Here is a 16259-nt window from a genome sequence, read left to right on the forward strand (position 1 = left end):
TACTACAGCAAAAGCAAAAGTGAAAGCTGAAGAATATCTCTTGAAGAAAAAGTAAACTGAGCAGAGCTCAGGGAGACTCCCTTACACACGACGTGCGGTAGAAAATCTGAGAGACTGAGCCTCTGTGCTGAGGATTCTAAAGGGGTGGTCTCGCCTGATTGGCTGAAGTCTGGGCTTTTTCTAATGAGGCTGATAGCTACAAAACTGAATGTGTTTTTTCCTATTGACAATTAAAAAAAAAAGAAAAGAGAAATATATATTTTTTTTTTTATCTATTTATTGCTTTCTATGTACCGTGGGACTCCCACTTCGACGACGGGGAATGATTCAAGCATGTGAATCTATGAAAGATACCCCAATATTGGAGAAGTAACTCCCTTCCACCAGTCCAAAAATGACCTGACTCCCTTCAATGGGCTAACCAAATATACAACATACCAACTACTCGCTCTAGGGAAATTCAAAACCCATAATCTATAAGCAGATTCCAGGACTGTTCAAACCCTTGTCCTTTTATGCATGCTTTCCTGGATTGACAGACTACCTAAATCAACAACTGCACCTCTCAAAGCAACCCTACATGTGGCATCCCAACCCATAACCAATGTAAAAATACAGATCATATCAACCCTAGCCTTAAATAACAACACTGGTTGCCTCCAGAACGTCACAATATCATCAAAATCGCCCTTATTACCCACAAGGCCGTTAATGCTGGTCTACTCTCTTACCTCAAAAAACTCCACACAAGTGTCAGCGAAATATCAACATTAGCAAAAAAGAAGCTCAATCTCAAAATAACAGAATCAAAGAAAAGTAAAACAGACATGCAAGCTTTCTTTTGCAAGGTCTCCTGATTTTAGAACACCATCTTGGATGCCCTCAGAATGAAGTCAAATCTCTTTTTGTTTTAATAAGACCTCAAGACTCATTACTTAACAAGAATTTTTTGGGTCTAATCTTTCATTTCCTGCCCCAAATCCAAGTTATCCTGCTATTTGTATCTCTAACGTTCTCTGTACTGTGCTCTGCTCCCCTTGCAGCTAGGTCTGCTCTATAAAACAAAATTGTATGCAGTAGTTACAATCCATGCCCCCTTCTCCCCCCTGAATGACTGGAATATTTTTCAGGCAGTCAGTGAAACCCCAAGAAGTGTTTTCTATTTTTTTAATTCATATTTTACAATATTGAAAAAAAAGACAACTTTGGAAGATTAAAGATAATAGAAAATATAAAAAATGTATTACAGACTTGGTTAAACATCTTAGGTTTCGCTCATGAGGTGCAGTGGGGAGCCAGGAGTATTGCAAAAGGAAGCAAAAGGAGGCCTCCTATTATGGCTTCATTCAAAACCAGAACATACGGAGCTTAGATCTCCATCTTAACATCTCCTTTTGGTTACTCGTCTGTCACAATGGACTATAGGGACCAAAATAAACTGCCTTTTCCTAAAGCAAATGTGTAGTGGCCTCTTTGTGGTGAAGCTCGGCTACATGGAGCAGTGAAGCAGGTAGAAGACAGTCTACCTAAAATACTTTAGAGGTTACTCAAGAATGATCTCTCATTTTACACAGTCTCCACATACAACTGTAGGAAATGCATGAACCGTAAGATCAGGCCTACAGTACATTACTGTACATCAGTCCTATTTAGGAGAACAGAAGACATGTGGTAAGCCAAAGCAACATCTAGCAAGACACCCAGTTGGGTAAAACATTGAAGTGAAGAGTTTTCACACAATCACAATAGAAACACGGAAATGTCTGGATGCCTGGAAGAGGAAGACAGACTATTTCTGCCCAGACAACATATCATCACAAAGCTCAACATAAACTGGGGTTGTCAGGAGGTTCTTTTCAAGTTGCTTATTGACCTGAAGTAGTATTTTATACGACATCATGTACGAGATAAGTGGGAGTTGAATGGTGTTTGACTTAAGAAGGTGTGAATAAAATAATGAACAATATTCAACCTCCTATACTAGATTCCAAGGCTGGAGTGGAGATCATTTTTGGAATTAAAATGTGATTAAGGCAATTCTTAAAACTAGGCTCTGAGAAGTATGTTAGGCTTGATTGTGTGCATGTACACTACTGATGTTTAATCAGAAAGAAAATTACTGCGAAAAAGAATGCTATTTTTTTAAGGGGTAACAGAGTGAAGACATAAAGGGCCATAGCAAAATCAGAAAGTATGATTTGTATGCCAAGTGCTAACTTTACTCATTAACACAAATGGCAAGTTCCTCATAATATTCTGACCCAGGTGCAAACTCTGTTTTATGCACAGGATGGAATTAAGAGTCTGATGGTATTTAATGCATCTGATTGTTAATGATTGCAGTAAATAACACAACCTTCATTAAATTTTGGCAGGTCAAACCTGCCGAAATTTAACAGGGGAAATTATATGTTATTTTTTGTGTCATGCAGATTTTGGTGTCTTAAACACCAAAATTCACATGTTATTCCCCATGAACTTGTATTAAGTGTTCTATATCACACCTAATAAACGTACCCCGTGGCATATTCACTTAACATGGGCGATAATGCATTAGCTCGTAATCAGGCCCAAATTCATTATTATCAGCATCTTTGAAAAAAAAAAAAAAATGGCAAGTAAAATCAAAATACAAGATCTTACACAAAATGAATTAGGAAAAAGAAAAATCAGTGTGCAAAACAACTTTAGTTGACCATCACAACTTCCTAAAAGGGGACTAACAATGTCCTACTATTATCTCGTAATCTCAGTACAAGTTACATTTGTCCTGAACACGCTCACAGTTCATTCGCTCAGACATTCTCGAAAAACAATATTAATATCGACCAGGGTAACTAAACCATCTAGTACTCTAGGTCTGGATGTTATCCAGTAAAAAATTTTAGAGCCTAATTAAATGTTAACATCTTTGAAAATTAAGTTAGGAGTGAATTTTGGACAGGCAGCATAACATTTTTAATTCTTAAAAAAATATATAAAGTTAGATACTTGAAAGGACAAAAAATCTTGCACCTTGCAGACTACTATGCCCTCCTACCATTTTTTTGTTCAACCTTGTTACTAACCACGCATTTCTTCCCTAGTTGACTGATGGTTGGGGCAGAAAAGAATATTCAGAAGAGTAAAGGACTTTTCACCTTTATTTCTGGAGAATATACTGACCCTATTAATGTACAATTCATTTGATTTCACATATATTAAGTCTATCACCTACCCATGCATATCTGTGTCAAACTGCAACACGTGGCTGGTCTGTGGTGTATATTATGCTTGTTGCCCTGTATGAAGAGGCACAATAGAAACACAAGATGAAGGTTACCCTGTGTGTTGCTTCTGTAATGCAACATTCCTTACTCTGCTTCCCCTTGCAAAGCCTTAAAGCCTGTTTGGAACGGCAGAAGGGATCCAATTTGAAAACTGCAAGCACTGTCTGTGCAGTACAAACTGACTTGCCAAAACCAGTTTGGCTTTATGAGGAGCTCAATAACCAATTAACCCATTTATTGTTTACACAAGCTGGGATGTCTGGCCCATTGGTTCTATGACAGGTTCGATACCCTTGCAGTATGAGAAGTGGTAACCACTTTGAATTTTAACTCGTGTTATCTTTTATATACACATGCATGTAGAAAGCTTCTAGCACTGGGCACTTGGGTCTGAGCTAAGATTCTGTTTATAGACCTGAAGTTGTTTCAGTAGCTAGTAATGTCATTTTTGTTAGGGACTGGCTTTGATTTACGTTGTATGCGCATTAACATGATATTTTGATTTGCAATTGGTCAGGCATGCTATTTTGACCCTGAGCTGTTAATCAGTTGAAAGCCCACTTCGGCTTTACAGTATTGTCAAAACCGATGGCTCCCATTAACACATTTCCTATTCCTGATTAAGATTTTTGTACCCGCATTTTGGTTTGGCCCACTTGGGCTCAATGCAAGCCACCCAACTGTTCTTGTTTAATTTGTGTAATTTATAAATGCCTAATCGCTCAATAACTTGTTAATTTTGGTTTGCCTCGGTACAGCGACCTGGCTCCCCCTATAAAGAACATTATGTTTGATTTTCCTCATTTGGATGTTGGAACCGCTCACTGGAAGATGGGCTGCTCTGGGTATATCAAATGTGATTTTTTATTTTGGAACTTGGCATATTTGTATATTGCACTCATAGCATAACATTATGTTATACTGCGCACTCTTCAGAATGATGCATGGTTCCAAAATGGAACTCATTTATACATAGTCTACCGCCTCCCCATGCGTTTATGCCTGAGCACGTTGTGTACAATATTTGTGATCTACTGATGGCACCATTCTTCAACCCATGACCAAAGTGACCCTTTCACCAAAGCGCGTCAGATATTATGCTGCCAAAAAATGAAACCAATGCTCACGAGCCACTGGTTTTTACGTTTTTTATTGTTTTTTTTTTTTTAATGGAACGGTGTGAAGGAAAACAGACTATAGTGAATTCTCCCTCCCACATGCAAACCACCACTGACAGTAGCCGGAGGGCCCTGGGAAGAAGAGGCCTAGATATATATTTGAACTGCATTTATACAGCACTTACTTCCCCTAACGAGGCACATGTACACCTAAATAAATAAAAAATGTAATAAATGTAAAAATACATTAAAGTACTAAAATCGAAGGACAAAAACAAATGAAACTATACAAGTATTTATTAAACAAAAAAACAAGCATAATATAAATAACATCCAAAATATTAAAACAATTAAACTCAATTAGCACCATCATCCAAATAACCAATTAAAAAGTAAATACAAAAAACATCATACATTCAAATGATCTATTAAACAATTACATAAATATTTGATTAAGAAATTAACACTTATAAAAATATTTTATAATCAATTAAAAAATAAAATAACTAAACACAAAACACAGACAATAAGCATGGTGGATAACTTGAGAAACCAAGCCTGCCCTGGCATCACAAACATCAACAGCAAGCTGGCCACAGGTGTGCTTCATCTGACAGCCGAGGCCATGCTTGGACCAAGAAAAGACTGTCTGGTAATGAGCCTGCTCTTTCACATCAATGTCGACTTCTGTACCGTCACATCTCCCTACTTCCAGTCAGATTGGGACAAATTGGTACTGTTCTACTGGGTGATCCTATTCATCCTGTTTTTCTAACCGCTGGAAGCACCCCACTCTGATTTTCAGGTCCAGAGATGATGTGTTTTGAGCTTGCTTTCCTTAATGACAATTTCCTATTGTCTCTTGGCGCTTTTAATGATATACCATTTGATGCTACCCAAGTTGCCAGCATTGCTTCCTGCCTATCAGACATAGCCTGTAGCCACTCCCTGTGCCTAATGTTATGCTTCTAGTGTACCTTGAGCAGGCCCTGCTCTGCCCAAGTCACACAGGGTGTGGCCTTCAGCTACAGCCTTTGGCTACTTCCCTGTATCCTTGTGTTCCATAGTCCATGGCCAGTGCCACAAAGGGCACAATTTGGCAACTACCTGTAGTGAGGCCAAGCCCAGTCACCAGAGGGCACAGTTTTCAGTCACATTCATTTCACACCTTTTCAGGCCTCACCTGGCACAATATGTGGCTATGGCCAGCAAGAAAAGTGTGCGGCCTAGAGTTTCACTATTGATGGCATCACATCATAGTGCCCTGTGAGTACAGAGCGATGAGGTCTGCCCAGTACCCCTTTCCCACTGCTTACTGACCATGACCACATCAGAACGTCTGCACGTTGGTCACACTCTTTATCCTGTTCTTCTGCTCACAGTTTCAGCTCTGCATTGTTTTTAGTTCTGTTCTATGCCCACAGCAGGACCTTCAGCTGTGCTCTGTGATGCCTACTTCTAACTCTTTCTTCTGAATGTAATGGAACAACTCTAAACCTAACACTAATGCTCATTTTTTGACAACTGAATCCAAGCAAATGCTAAACTTAAGCCTAACCCCAGCCATTGCTCTAAACCCAAAGATAATCTTAAAACTAGCATCTTGTGGCCTGTGCTGAAAACCAACGCTCATCCTAAATCTGAGCCCAGAGCAAAACATCGACTTAATCATATCCTTGGAACTTATCTTAATGCTAATCCTAGAGTTAAGATCAAACCTGTGCTGTGTCATTAAGAGTATCCACAATCGGTGATCCTTCGTCCAATGAGGACCTTTGTTAAAACAAGAAAAGCAACTTACAATCAAGGATACATGCTTCTACTAAGGTAACATACATGTTTCAGTCTTGCTGCGCTTTGTGGATAATGTGCCGCTTGAGTCTTGTGGTGCACTAACCTTTGGTGAAAACACCTCAGAGGGAGCTCGTGTTCCCATGAACAGTGGACAGGCCCTAGCAGTGTGGCCTGGACTGACCATTGTGGGGGAGATGAGGGGCAAGAATGATTTGCCTAAGGTGGTTCCTTAACTTCCGAGTCATAGCAAGTAAATATAAAAAAAAAAAAAAAAAAAAAAAAAAAAAAAAAAAAACACATTTCGAGTGAAGTGATGGTTAGAATTGCTTATACCACATTAACATATACTTTAAAAAGCCCAGCCAATTTAATATAAGAAACACAGTTAAAGTACAATTCTGCTTACGGAATAAAAATGAAAAACATGAAATGCACCAGTAATGGCTAGCTTTGCAATCCAGAACTCTTAAAAAAAGCAATGCAGGGGGCTGTGGCCAAGCGAGCCATCATGACGGCTGCATTTTTAAGGAGCTCCTGCTCCTCCGATCCAATATTTGATCCTGCTCGACAGCAGACTGTCCCCACCAACACCGGTGGGGAAGACACCTGGTGATGGGGAGAACCCACTGCGGCCATCAGAGGGGCATGGGAGGTCCGTCTGCGGAGAGCGGATGACGCAAGACCTAAATTGGCCCTCCAGGGCTTGACATTTAACGCACAGGAACGGCTGGGGCCCCGAGGAGGGCGCTGGCTCAGAGCACACTGGGTGCCTCTCTGGAGTACCGAGTGACGGTGGAGCTGCGACAAAGGGGGCTTCAGCATCCCTGGTGATGTCTGTGTGCCAGGGACCAGGTGTGACCGGCCTGAGTAGGGTTGAGGCCACGAGGTGGGCCCATAGCAGTAGCGGTCCAGTTGTTGGCGGCAACACTGGAGTTGGGAGCGCGGCCCAGACAGTGACCGCAAGGGACCTTGTCCATAGAGGCTGACTCGGGTTTGAGGTGAGTGAGAGCCGCGTGGCCGCCCTGGGGATTTGGTGGTACCCCCTGCGGGGAGAGACTGAGTGAATTTGGGGGTCGTAGCGAGTGGGGCAGGAGTCAGCCTAACACTTGAGGCCCAGGGTGCCCTGAGAAGAGGGCTCTTGGTCTTCCTAATCCTACCCCCCGACTAAGGACTGCTGATGGGGTCAGGCAGCAGATTCGGTGTGCTGGGGCTACTATACTGACTGCAGACGCATCAGCGGCGCATAGGTAGAGCAGAGGGGACCCTGCTTGCCTGCTCTTGAGCAGTGATGTCCTACTTGCAGATGGCCGGACTAGTTCTTGGAGGCACATTGTGACCAGGGATGGCCTTGGAGGCCCGAGCCTGGGCGAATACGACTTTGGCGCATTTCGGGTGGCTCTACAGCCAATTCCCCTACCAACACCAAGCGTATGTTAACTGATATGCTCGGAGGTGACGGCCAGGGGGACCCTCTGACCGGGAGTGTTGTGCTGCAGCCTGGTTATGTGATGACGAGGTCAGCGGTCCTGGTAGTACTGTTATTTACTCCTTGATGACCCAATCTCCCTGTGGGGGCCGGCTGCTCAGTTGGACGCACCAGGAGACATAGGCCGCGACAAGCCGCCTCATACTAAGGTGGCGCAAAAATGGTCCAACACAGCGCCCCGAGACACGGGCCCAGGCTCAGCACAAGGTGCATTGAAGGAGGCAGTGGAGGCAACCCCAACCCACCGGATATTGAGACGATTCTAAAGGCGATTCAGGATTCCAGGGAGGCTGTGGAGTACAAGGTGGATGGAGTCTGCATAGACCTCTCCCTGCAGCGTTAGGACCTCAGGTTGAGAGAGTGACGGAGACTAGAATTTCCACAGAAGAGGATATGCTGTCCTCCCTCCAGACAAGGGTCTCTCAGCTCACCTCTAAGGTGGCCATTCTGGAGGAAAGGGCAGAGGATGCTGAGACCTGCTCTTGCAGAAACAATCTTCGCCTGGTGAGACTGCCTGAGGAGATAGCAGGAGGTGAAATGGAGGAGCTATCGCAGTGCTTTGTGGTGGAGCGAGCGAGCGAATGGAGTGCTAGCCAAAAGACCCCTGACTGCCCCCCCCCCACCCCCCCCCCCCGGGCCGGTTGTGGTCCAGCTCCTCAGTTACAGGGACCAGGATGTTATCCTGCGGGAGGCTCAATCCCAGCGGAGGTATGGTACTTCAATACAAAGATTCTGCTCTTCCCGGACTACACTCGAGCTGTTCAATAACACTGAAGATCGTATGAGGAAGTCAAGCAGAAACTGCGTGCAATGAAAGTGCGCTACATGCTCCTCTTTCCGGTCTACATCAACCCTTTTCTTTGAAACACCACAGCAGGCTTGGGAATGGAGTGGATCTGCAGGGGGCCTTGTGGATGGTTCTGCTGCGCTGCCGCTGAGACCGGCAAGAGAGGCCCGTGGGCTTCGTCGAAAGTCCAAGAGGAGGCGCCCTCGGTAGGAGGGTGGAGGAGAGGCCTCAGCGAGTCAGATTTCGGATGTGGATCGGTCACAGGTGGAGACACAAGACTACTCTCTATCGGACACACCGACCATCTTTAATTCTGATGGGGGTCCTCCTTGATTGATGCTCTGGAGAGACTTTGACTCGTGCTACTGGAATTGTACAAGTACTATGCACTGATACATGGCTGAGGTGTCTTAATTGTGTTTGTGGGCCGTTCCCATCCTGGGAGGGCCTGAGGGAGCAGAGGGGCGGTCGTTAAGGTTGTGATTTGTGGTGTCGGGTGTTGCCCCTCCCCTAACGGATTTCTTGCTAATGTGAATGTAGCTGTCAGGCGGAGCATCCGTACATGGGCGGGAGGTACCTAGTTGCAGTTTGCCATACACCTCCACGAGTAACCATAGTTTTCAAATGTTTATAGGGGCAACAGATGCTTCTAGGGAGGAAGTGTGGAATGAGGAGTGGGGGGGGGGGGGGACGGGGGGACGAGTGTACTTGTTTCTTTTAGTATAGCAGTTATCATTGATTGCCGTCTTCTAATTCAAATGAAGACCACAAGTATCACAGATGCTCTCCATGCACAGGTTCTGGGATACCAACGTAGACTAAGAGTTGGTTTAGAAAGCTTCCAGCACTATGGTCCGCCGCACCCTCCGGGTTGTCATGTCCGGGAGGGAGAGATTTCAATGCAGTACCGTACCCCCTTGGGGATGTCTCTGCAGAACCCAGTTCCGCCCAACGCCTCCGATCTGCGTGCCTTAAGGCTTGGGTGGAGTCATGGGGCCTTTGCGATGCCTGGAGCGTCTGGCACCCGCACAAGTGTGTTTATATCCATCGGTCTGCTGCCCATCAAACGGAGGCCCGGATTGACCTCATGTGGGTTCCAGCAATGGATGTGATGAACTTGAGGTTGGTTCAGATCCTCCCCAGGGGTATATCCGACCACGCACCATTGTTGCCTAACTGGGGTGCTGGGCACCAGGCACTGCAGCAGTTCTGGAGACTCAATGCTTGGTATTTGAGGTCGAGAAGGAACTTGAGGCCTTCTTCCGTTGCAATGAGGGCTTGGTTGATTCGAAGGAGACGCAGTGGGCGGCATGTAAGCCAAAAATGCAGTATTTTGAAGAGCTATATCTGGGGACAGGGGCGGCACCAGAGGGCAAATGGCACTCCGGCTGAGGCTAAGATACAAGAGTTTGAGGGCCAGACCAGGCACTTAGATACACAGGTGGTGCAGCGCCAACTGGCCCTGGCAAGGTCTGAACTATGCCAGATATCCCTTGAAGAGGCCAAGCAATGTTGGCAGGCATCGACCAGCAGGGTGTACAAGATGTGGGATAAGTCAGGAAAATTACTTTATTGGTTGGCTTCGAGTGGAGCTGTTTAGCCAGAGTCGTGCCAGTCGTGTGCGACAGGGAGGGAACCACCCACGTGGAATTGGAAGCGATTGCTCAGGCCTTTGGATCTTACTATCAAGACTTATACACTAGGGACCCCCTGGTGCGACTGGTGGAGGAGGCCTCTAGTGTGGGACCTTCCAGTACAGACTATCCTGTCTAACCTTGTCCAGGACCTAGACGTTTACAGCAGAAGAAATAGACGCTGCAATATCTGAGCTCAACGAAGGGGAAGATGATGGGGCCGGATGGGTAACCAATAGAGTATTACAGAAGGTTCCAATCACTGCTGGTGTCTCATCTTTGAACTTTTAGACAGAAGTTCTGTCAAAAGGGAGCTTTCCCCCCTGAATTAGATTGCGCTACAATTGTGGTCTTGTTAAAGGAGGGGCTCCCCCCACTGACCAGTGCGCATCATATCAGCCAATTTCTCTTATCGATGCTGACATAAAATTATAGGCCGAAATATTGGCAACACGTGTCACCCATACGCTGTCCTAGCTCATTCGCCCATATCAGTGTGGCTTCATGCCAGGCAGGAGTATGTGGCACTGCATCCGCCGAGCTCAGGTGGCCTTATCTATTGGCCCGTAGTCCACTAGACCTCTGGCCCTGCTTCTTATTGATTTTTGCAAGGCATCTGACACAATCTGATGGGAGTATATGTAGGTAATCCTACTACGCATAGGGCTGGGACAGGTGATTTGCTGCATGATCTGCATCCTATGCCAACACCACATAGCCCAGGTCCGGGTGAACGGAATACTCTCCCCCACATTTCCTATACGGCGGGGGAACGCGTCATGGTGCACCCTGTCCCCACTGTTTGCTTTGGCTATTGAGCCCCTGGGCATGCCTGTTGCAGAGTGACCCTCTGATGCGGGGCGGGAGATGGCGAAAAGGATAGAGTGGCACTGTATGCTGATGATGTCCTTGTGTTTCTGGGAGATCCATCTTCCTCTGGCCCTAGATGTGTAGAACTACTGATGAGGTTTGGGATGGTATAGGGCTGCTAGTCAACACTAAAAAGTCTTCAATGGTAGGGGTAAGGGGGGGATGCAGAGGGTCGACAGAGGTTCCCCCAATTTTCAGCGCGAAGGAATGCGTTTAAGTACCTAGGGATCCACATATCTCTTCTGCCTGAATTAGCGTGGGTGTTAAACTTTAAGGGCCTCTCAACACACCTGGTGAGTTACCTGCAACACTAGGCAGACTTTCCCTTAAACCCCACTGGACGTAGTGCACTCTTCAAAATTATATGGCGCCCCCGATACTTGTATGCCCTCACGATCTACCCCTATCTGTTACCAAGAGCGTGATACTGCGCACTCACGTCAAAATTTACTAACTTCATATGGAATGGAGGGCGACACAAATTGGGGTTTAATACTGCTCGGAAGTTACCATGTGAGGGAAGGCTGGGGATCCCGGACCTTTATATCTATTACTTAGCTGCTCAGGTGGTACCTATAAATGACTGGTTTGCGGGAGGATGGGACAACCTGGCGTGCCGGCTTGAGATCCACGAGGTCGGCTTTGGCGGCCTATTGGGTATGCTCTATGGAGGTAGGATTCCGGTCCAGACAGCTTCATGCACCAAAGTGGCTTTGGGTGGCTGGAGGGCAGCCCTCAGATTAATAAAATGGGACCAGCGCTTTACTCAAATGACCCCACTGTGGCATGGAGAATGGCTGCACCATCTTACCACACTTAAGGGGTTTCGGCGCTGGAACTCCACAGGGTTCTCCTACCGGGGGGAACGTGTACACGGGGGTTAGCCTTCTGTCATTTCAGGCTTTGAAGGAACAATACAAGCTGCACAAGACAGTTCTTTCGCTATTTTGCAGCTGCACCACATTCTGGGGACCCACATTCCCTTAGACAACCAACTTCCTGAATATAACCAGCTTGAGGGAATTTGGAGAAGAAAGCAGTTTCCCAAATTTACAAGTCCCTATTTATAAAACGCCCCTGATGGGTTTGAGCACCTGCGACAGATGTGGATACACTGGGTTGGTGAGCTGGATGATGTCGACTGAATCAATAAAGAGTATTGTGTGTCTAGATATGCATGCTGAAGGACTTTGCTATTAAATTCCATGAGGCGGATCACTGCCCTTACTCGGTCAGACAAGATTATTCTTCTGCGGGGTAATATTTTACAATTACCTCAGATTTGAAGCAATGCTGCATATAAGGGGTATGTTATCTTTAGGCTACCTGTTGCTGTGTGGGTCAGATATGTGAGTGTCTGGATATGTGATTGATGTGGCAACACGTGTGGCTCAGATATGGGAGTATGTGGATGTCCTGTTGAGGTGGCAACACATACCTAAATATGATCTTGACACCTTGTTTTACCCAAAATGGTGCCAGTGGAAGTGTCTAATATGGTCTACTGATGTAGGAGTGAAGCACAAATGTATCAGGATAGAACCTAATGAGAGGCGCTGTTGGATGGTGAAGCTGAAAGATTCCCTATCAGTGGTGTATCAAAATCGTGCTGGATGAATCAAAGATGTAATAGTGCCCTATGTTGGAAGTGAGGGGACTGTGTGTTATTTCATGGTGTTCAGAGCATCTTACTAGACTATGAGGCATATCTGTGCAGTGTTGATTGAAAACAGCATGTTCTAACATGTGGTTGAAAATTTGGTTGCCAATCCTGTTGAGCGGGGGAGTATACAGTCAAATAAATGCAAGCCTTACTGTCATAAATACATTGCTTGCATGGCTGTGAGTTACCAAAGCTAAAGTAAAAACCAAAGTCTGAATGCCACAAACACCCCCCCCCTCACTTGAGTGGAAGACTGGCAAGGTCCAGAGCCAGACTGTGAACCAAAAGCAGCCCTGGCAAAAATACTCAAACACGCCCATATCCTTGTACTATCTCTTTCCAACCATTCTTTCCGCTTCTGCATTCCTTTCTTCGCTTCTCCTTACCCATCCCTTCCACTCCTTCTCTCTCTTGAAGCCTTGTGGTACCTTCTGCAATTAACCTTGGGGAGCTGGGCAAAGTGACAAAAGTACCAGAAGCAGACCTGGGCTTTCAAAACAAGCCTTCAAGGGCTCCAGCACTCCAGGGAAGTGCCTTTTAAATAAAAGGCCTGTCCAGGCCAAACAAGGTCACCCTCCAGAACTGATGTGCCTTGACATTCTAAGCAATGATTACAGGGAGCTATCAACGAGCTATCATGTCAAAGCAAACCCATTAAGCTCAGGTCCAGCAATGTGGCCACAATTCATAATGTCATCAATACGCATTCAGATACTAGTGTAGTCAGGGGTTTCATAAGCAGGATGAGCAACTTTGTAGAACACGTTCAAATCTTACTATCTTACTTTGTGTAGGATCTACAATTAGAATAGTTAATACCTAGATTGGTGAACTCTTTAGATTCACATATTCTATCAATTTGTCAGTTGTCCCCTCCAAAGCACCATAATATCATTGATATATCGTCCCCAAAAGACAATATGATTCATCCACCCAGAAGCACCTTTGCTCCAGGCATGCTCCCTCTCCCACCACCCCATAAAGAGGCATGTGTACGAGGAAGCAAACTTGGAACCTATATAGTCCCTTGTTTTTGGTGATACCAGCGACCATTAGGCAAAAAATAGCTCTTAGTTAAAATTATCTCAACCATTTCTAGAATAATTTTATTGCTTTCTAACTAGTCTGCCGTCTTAGTACGCAGCATTCATGGAACCATATATAAGACTGCAATTACCATCTGTGATTTAGTCTTGCCCATAAAATACTGGATACGTAATTCCCTTGCAAGGGTAACAAAACATTTACAGACAAGTGGTAGGCCACAATACCCAAGATTGTTTAACTACTGTAAACTGTATCATGGTCTACATGACAGGAATACAGACAACTCATATTCAACTTAACCATAGGGATTATATCCTTAAGAGGCTGAACATGCTGGGCATGTTGACGTATCATATATGTTAGCATCATACATGACAATAAAGCATGGTACTTTTGTCCCTATCATTTTGATTCAGCATCATTTGCATCACAGTGAATAACTACACTACTTTACCTGGAGGAGGCTGTGAAACACTACACAGGCTCTTTAAATACTGAAATCAACAGGAAATATAGAAATATATAGTGCAATAAACAAAACAAAAAAACATTGTTATACTTAGATAATTGGAAAGTGTACAAACTATAGGAAGCATGTAAAAAAAGATTGTGAATCAGTTAAACCAAGTACCACCAATACCTTGGCTTTATTAGCTTCACGCTTCGCCTCTCCAGCCAAGCTCCCCACCATGGCATCAATCTGCTGTTTGCTGCGAGGCATTCCATCGAAGATGTCGATGTAGAGATGCTCCTGCACAATGCTCCAGATCTGATTGTTTTGACGCTCCTGGAGATGCCTCTTTAGGAGCTGATAAGAGTCCCGTGAAATCCTTAAAACAAATTTGCTAGTCCGGAAATCAAGCATGGTCTCATTGCCCTTCATATGTTCTTTTTTTGTAAGGCTGGCAAGGACACGCAGGTCATCTTCATAGTAACACTCTTGATCGCCATGAAACCTGTTGAAGAAAAATCAATTTGTTAATGTTCTCCTTTTTAGGAATAGGTGGAGACTGAAAAGTAGGTCTAACATTTACACAGCAAGAAATGAGAAGAGACTGAACAACAAATTATAAAGTGTATTCAATGTGAACCATTTCCTTTTACTGCTTTTAGTGTCAATGAGCCAGTTTACAGAGACAAACAGGCTCCTTACTACCCTTATTTAAAACCAATGAGCTGGGTTTAGAGGGTTAATGAAAGATATCTACCCACCTTTATCCAGATCAGCTAGCGAGCAAGTCAGCATAATATTTGCTTCTGCTTCACTTGTTCACTTTCTGCTGTCATGTGCAAAAATGCACCACTCTGCCCTCCTCCTCTCCAAGAGAGATGTAGGTGCTAGCGGAGACCTTATTTGGCCTCATTAGTGTCCAAAATGTTTGGTTATAATGGTTACATGAAAAGCGGCATGAACTGGTAACTAATCCCTATTTTTCAAGACACATGGCAGACTGGCTTTATAAAAGGTTCATTCAACTCTTTCCCTAATTTACTGCAGCATGGGATTTCCAGAACATCATGCACTGTCCAAGACTGCCTAAATCTTGGCCACTGCCTTTTCCACCACACAAGGCTTTACTAATCTTTTTATGAGGTAATCCTATGATTTCAACCACCAATGTCTCTAGAAGGGATGCCCGTCTATCAATAGCTAGATGATTTAAAATAGATCAAATCCTCTTTGCAAATGATAAAACGTATGTACCCCTTTCTAAAACCACCTGTTGTACCAAATAGGACACACCTCCCCTTTACTGTTTATGTCAAGGGTTCTGCCAAATTGGAGAATGAATCATTTGTAAGAGCTCATGTCCACCCTGCATCGCCATGAGTTCACAACATGGGACCTTCGTCTGTGTCACTGTCCGGTTCCTCTTAACCACACAAGTGCTGTACAAGGAATGAGCTACTCTTCCAAAATGCCTAAGCATAGCTGCTTTTATCAGTGCTCTCTCATTTGGATAGCTGAGCAACAAGAAAAGCCCAAAAGAATGCTTTGATTAGGCAGCAAAATCCACCCACAACTTTCAACTCCTGAACATGTGTCAGGCTAAAGCAAACTTATTCAAATTAAGGCAGAATCCTCGCCTTCCCCCACCTTCAAACACCCACTGATTTGGTGAAATCTTTTGCCATAACCTCACGGTATGGACAACAGGATGCTCTCCTGAGAAAATTAATAAGAGTTATTTTCCCCACCAGTGGGACAACAATCTTACTTCATTCTCATAGATGGCTTTTATTTTCTGTATCAAGGCGTGAGTGTTTTCATCTGCAGAATTTCAGGAGTATGGTGTATCTCAGTATTTTCATGGTTCTTGTCCGAGACATTAAATAGAAACAATTCTTTCTTTAATCTGTTAGTCTTGCATCAGGACAAGCTTAGAAATGTGTCAATCAGCTATACTATATTGGTAGGAATACTATCAGGGTTTCCATATCAATTATGTAAAGTAATATTTTATCCAAAGACCTTCCTTATGTGTTCCCTCTGGGGAGAAATGTCACTTTATAGCAAAATGAACAGATTTCACCATTCAGAGCAGATGTAAGTTTGAGTGGGATAAGGAATGCTGACTTAACATTTAAGT

At 44.3% G+C, this 16259-nt stretch overlaps 1 protein-coding gene across 1 annotated transcript in view; it reads right to left on the bottom strand.

Moving 5' to 3' along the window:
* The window catches only part of TAF5 (TATA-box binding protein associated factor 5), a 173172-nt gene that overhangs the window by 101893 nt on the left and 55020 nt on the right, over positions 1–16259 (bottom strand). The window contains exon 5 of the mRNA XM_069242226.1: positions 14309–14624. Within this exon, the coding sequence (XP_069098327.1) occupies positions 14309–14624 (316 nt within the window). The remainder of the gene's footprint in view (positions 1–14308; positions 14625–16259) is intronic.

This window comes from Pleurodeles waltl, chromosome 6 (genome assembly GCF_031143425.1).
Source record: "Pleurodeles waltl isolate 20211129_DDA chromosome 6, aPleWal1.hap1.20221129, whole genome shotgun sequence".
Taxonomy (NCBI): Eukaryota; Metazoa; Chordata; class Amphibia; order Caudata; family Salamandridae; genus Pleurodeles; species Pleurodeles waltl.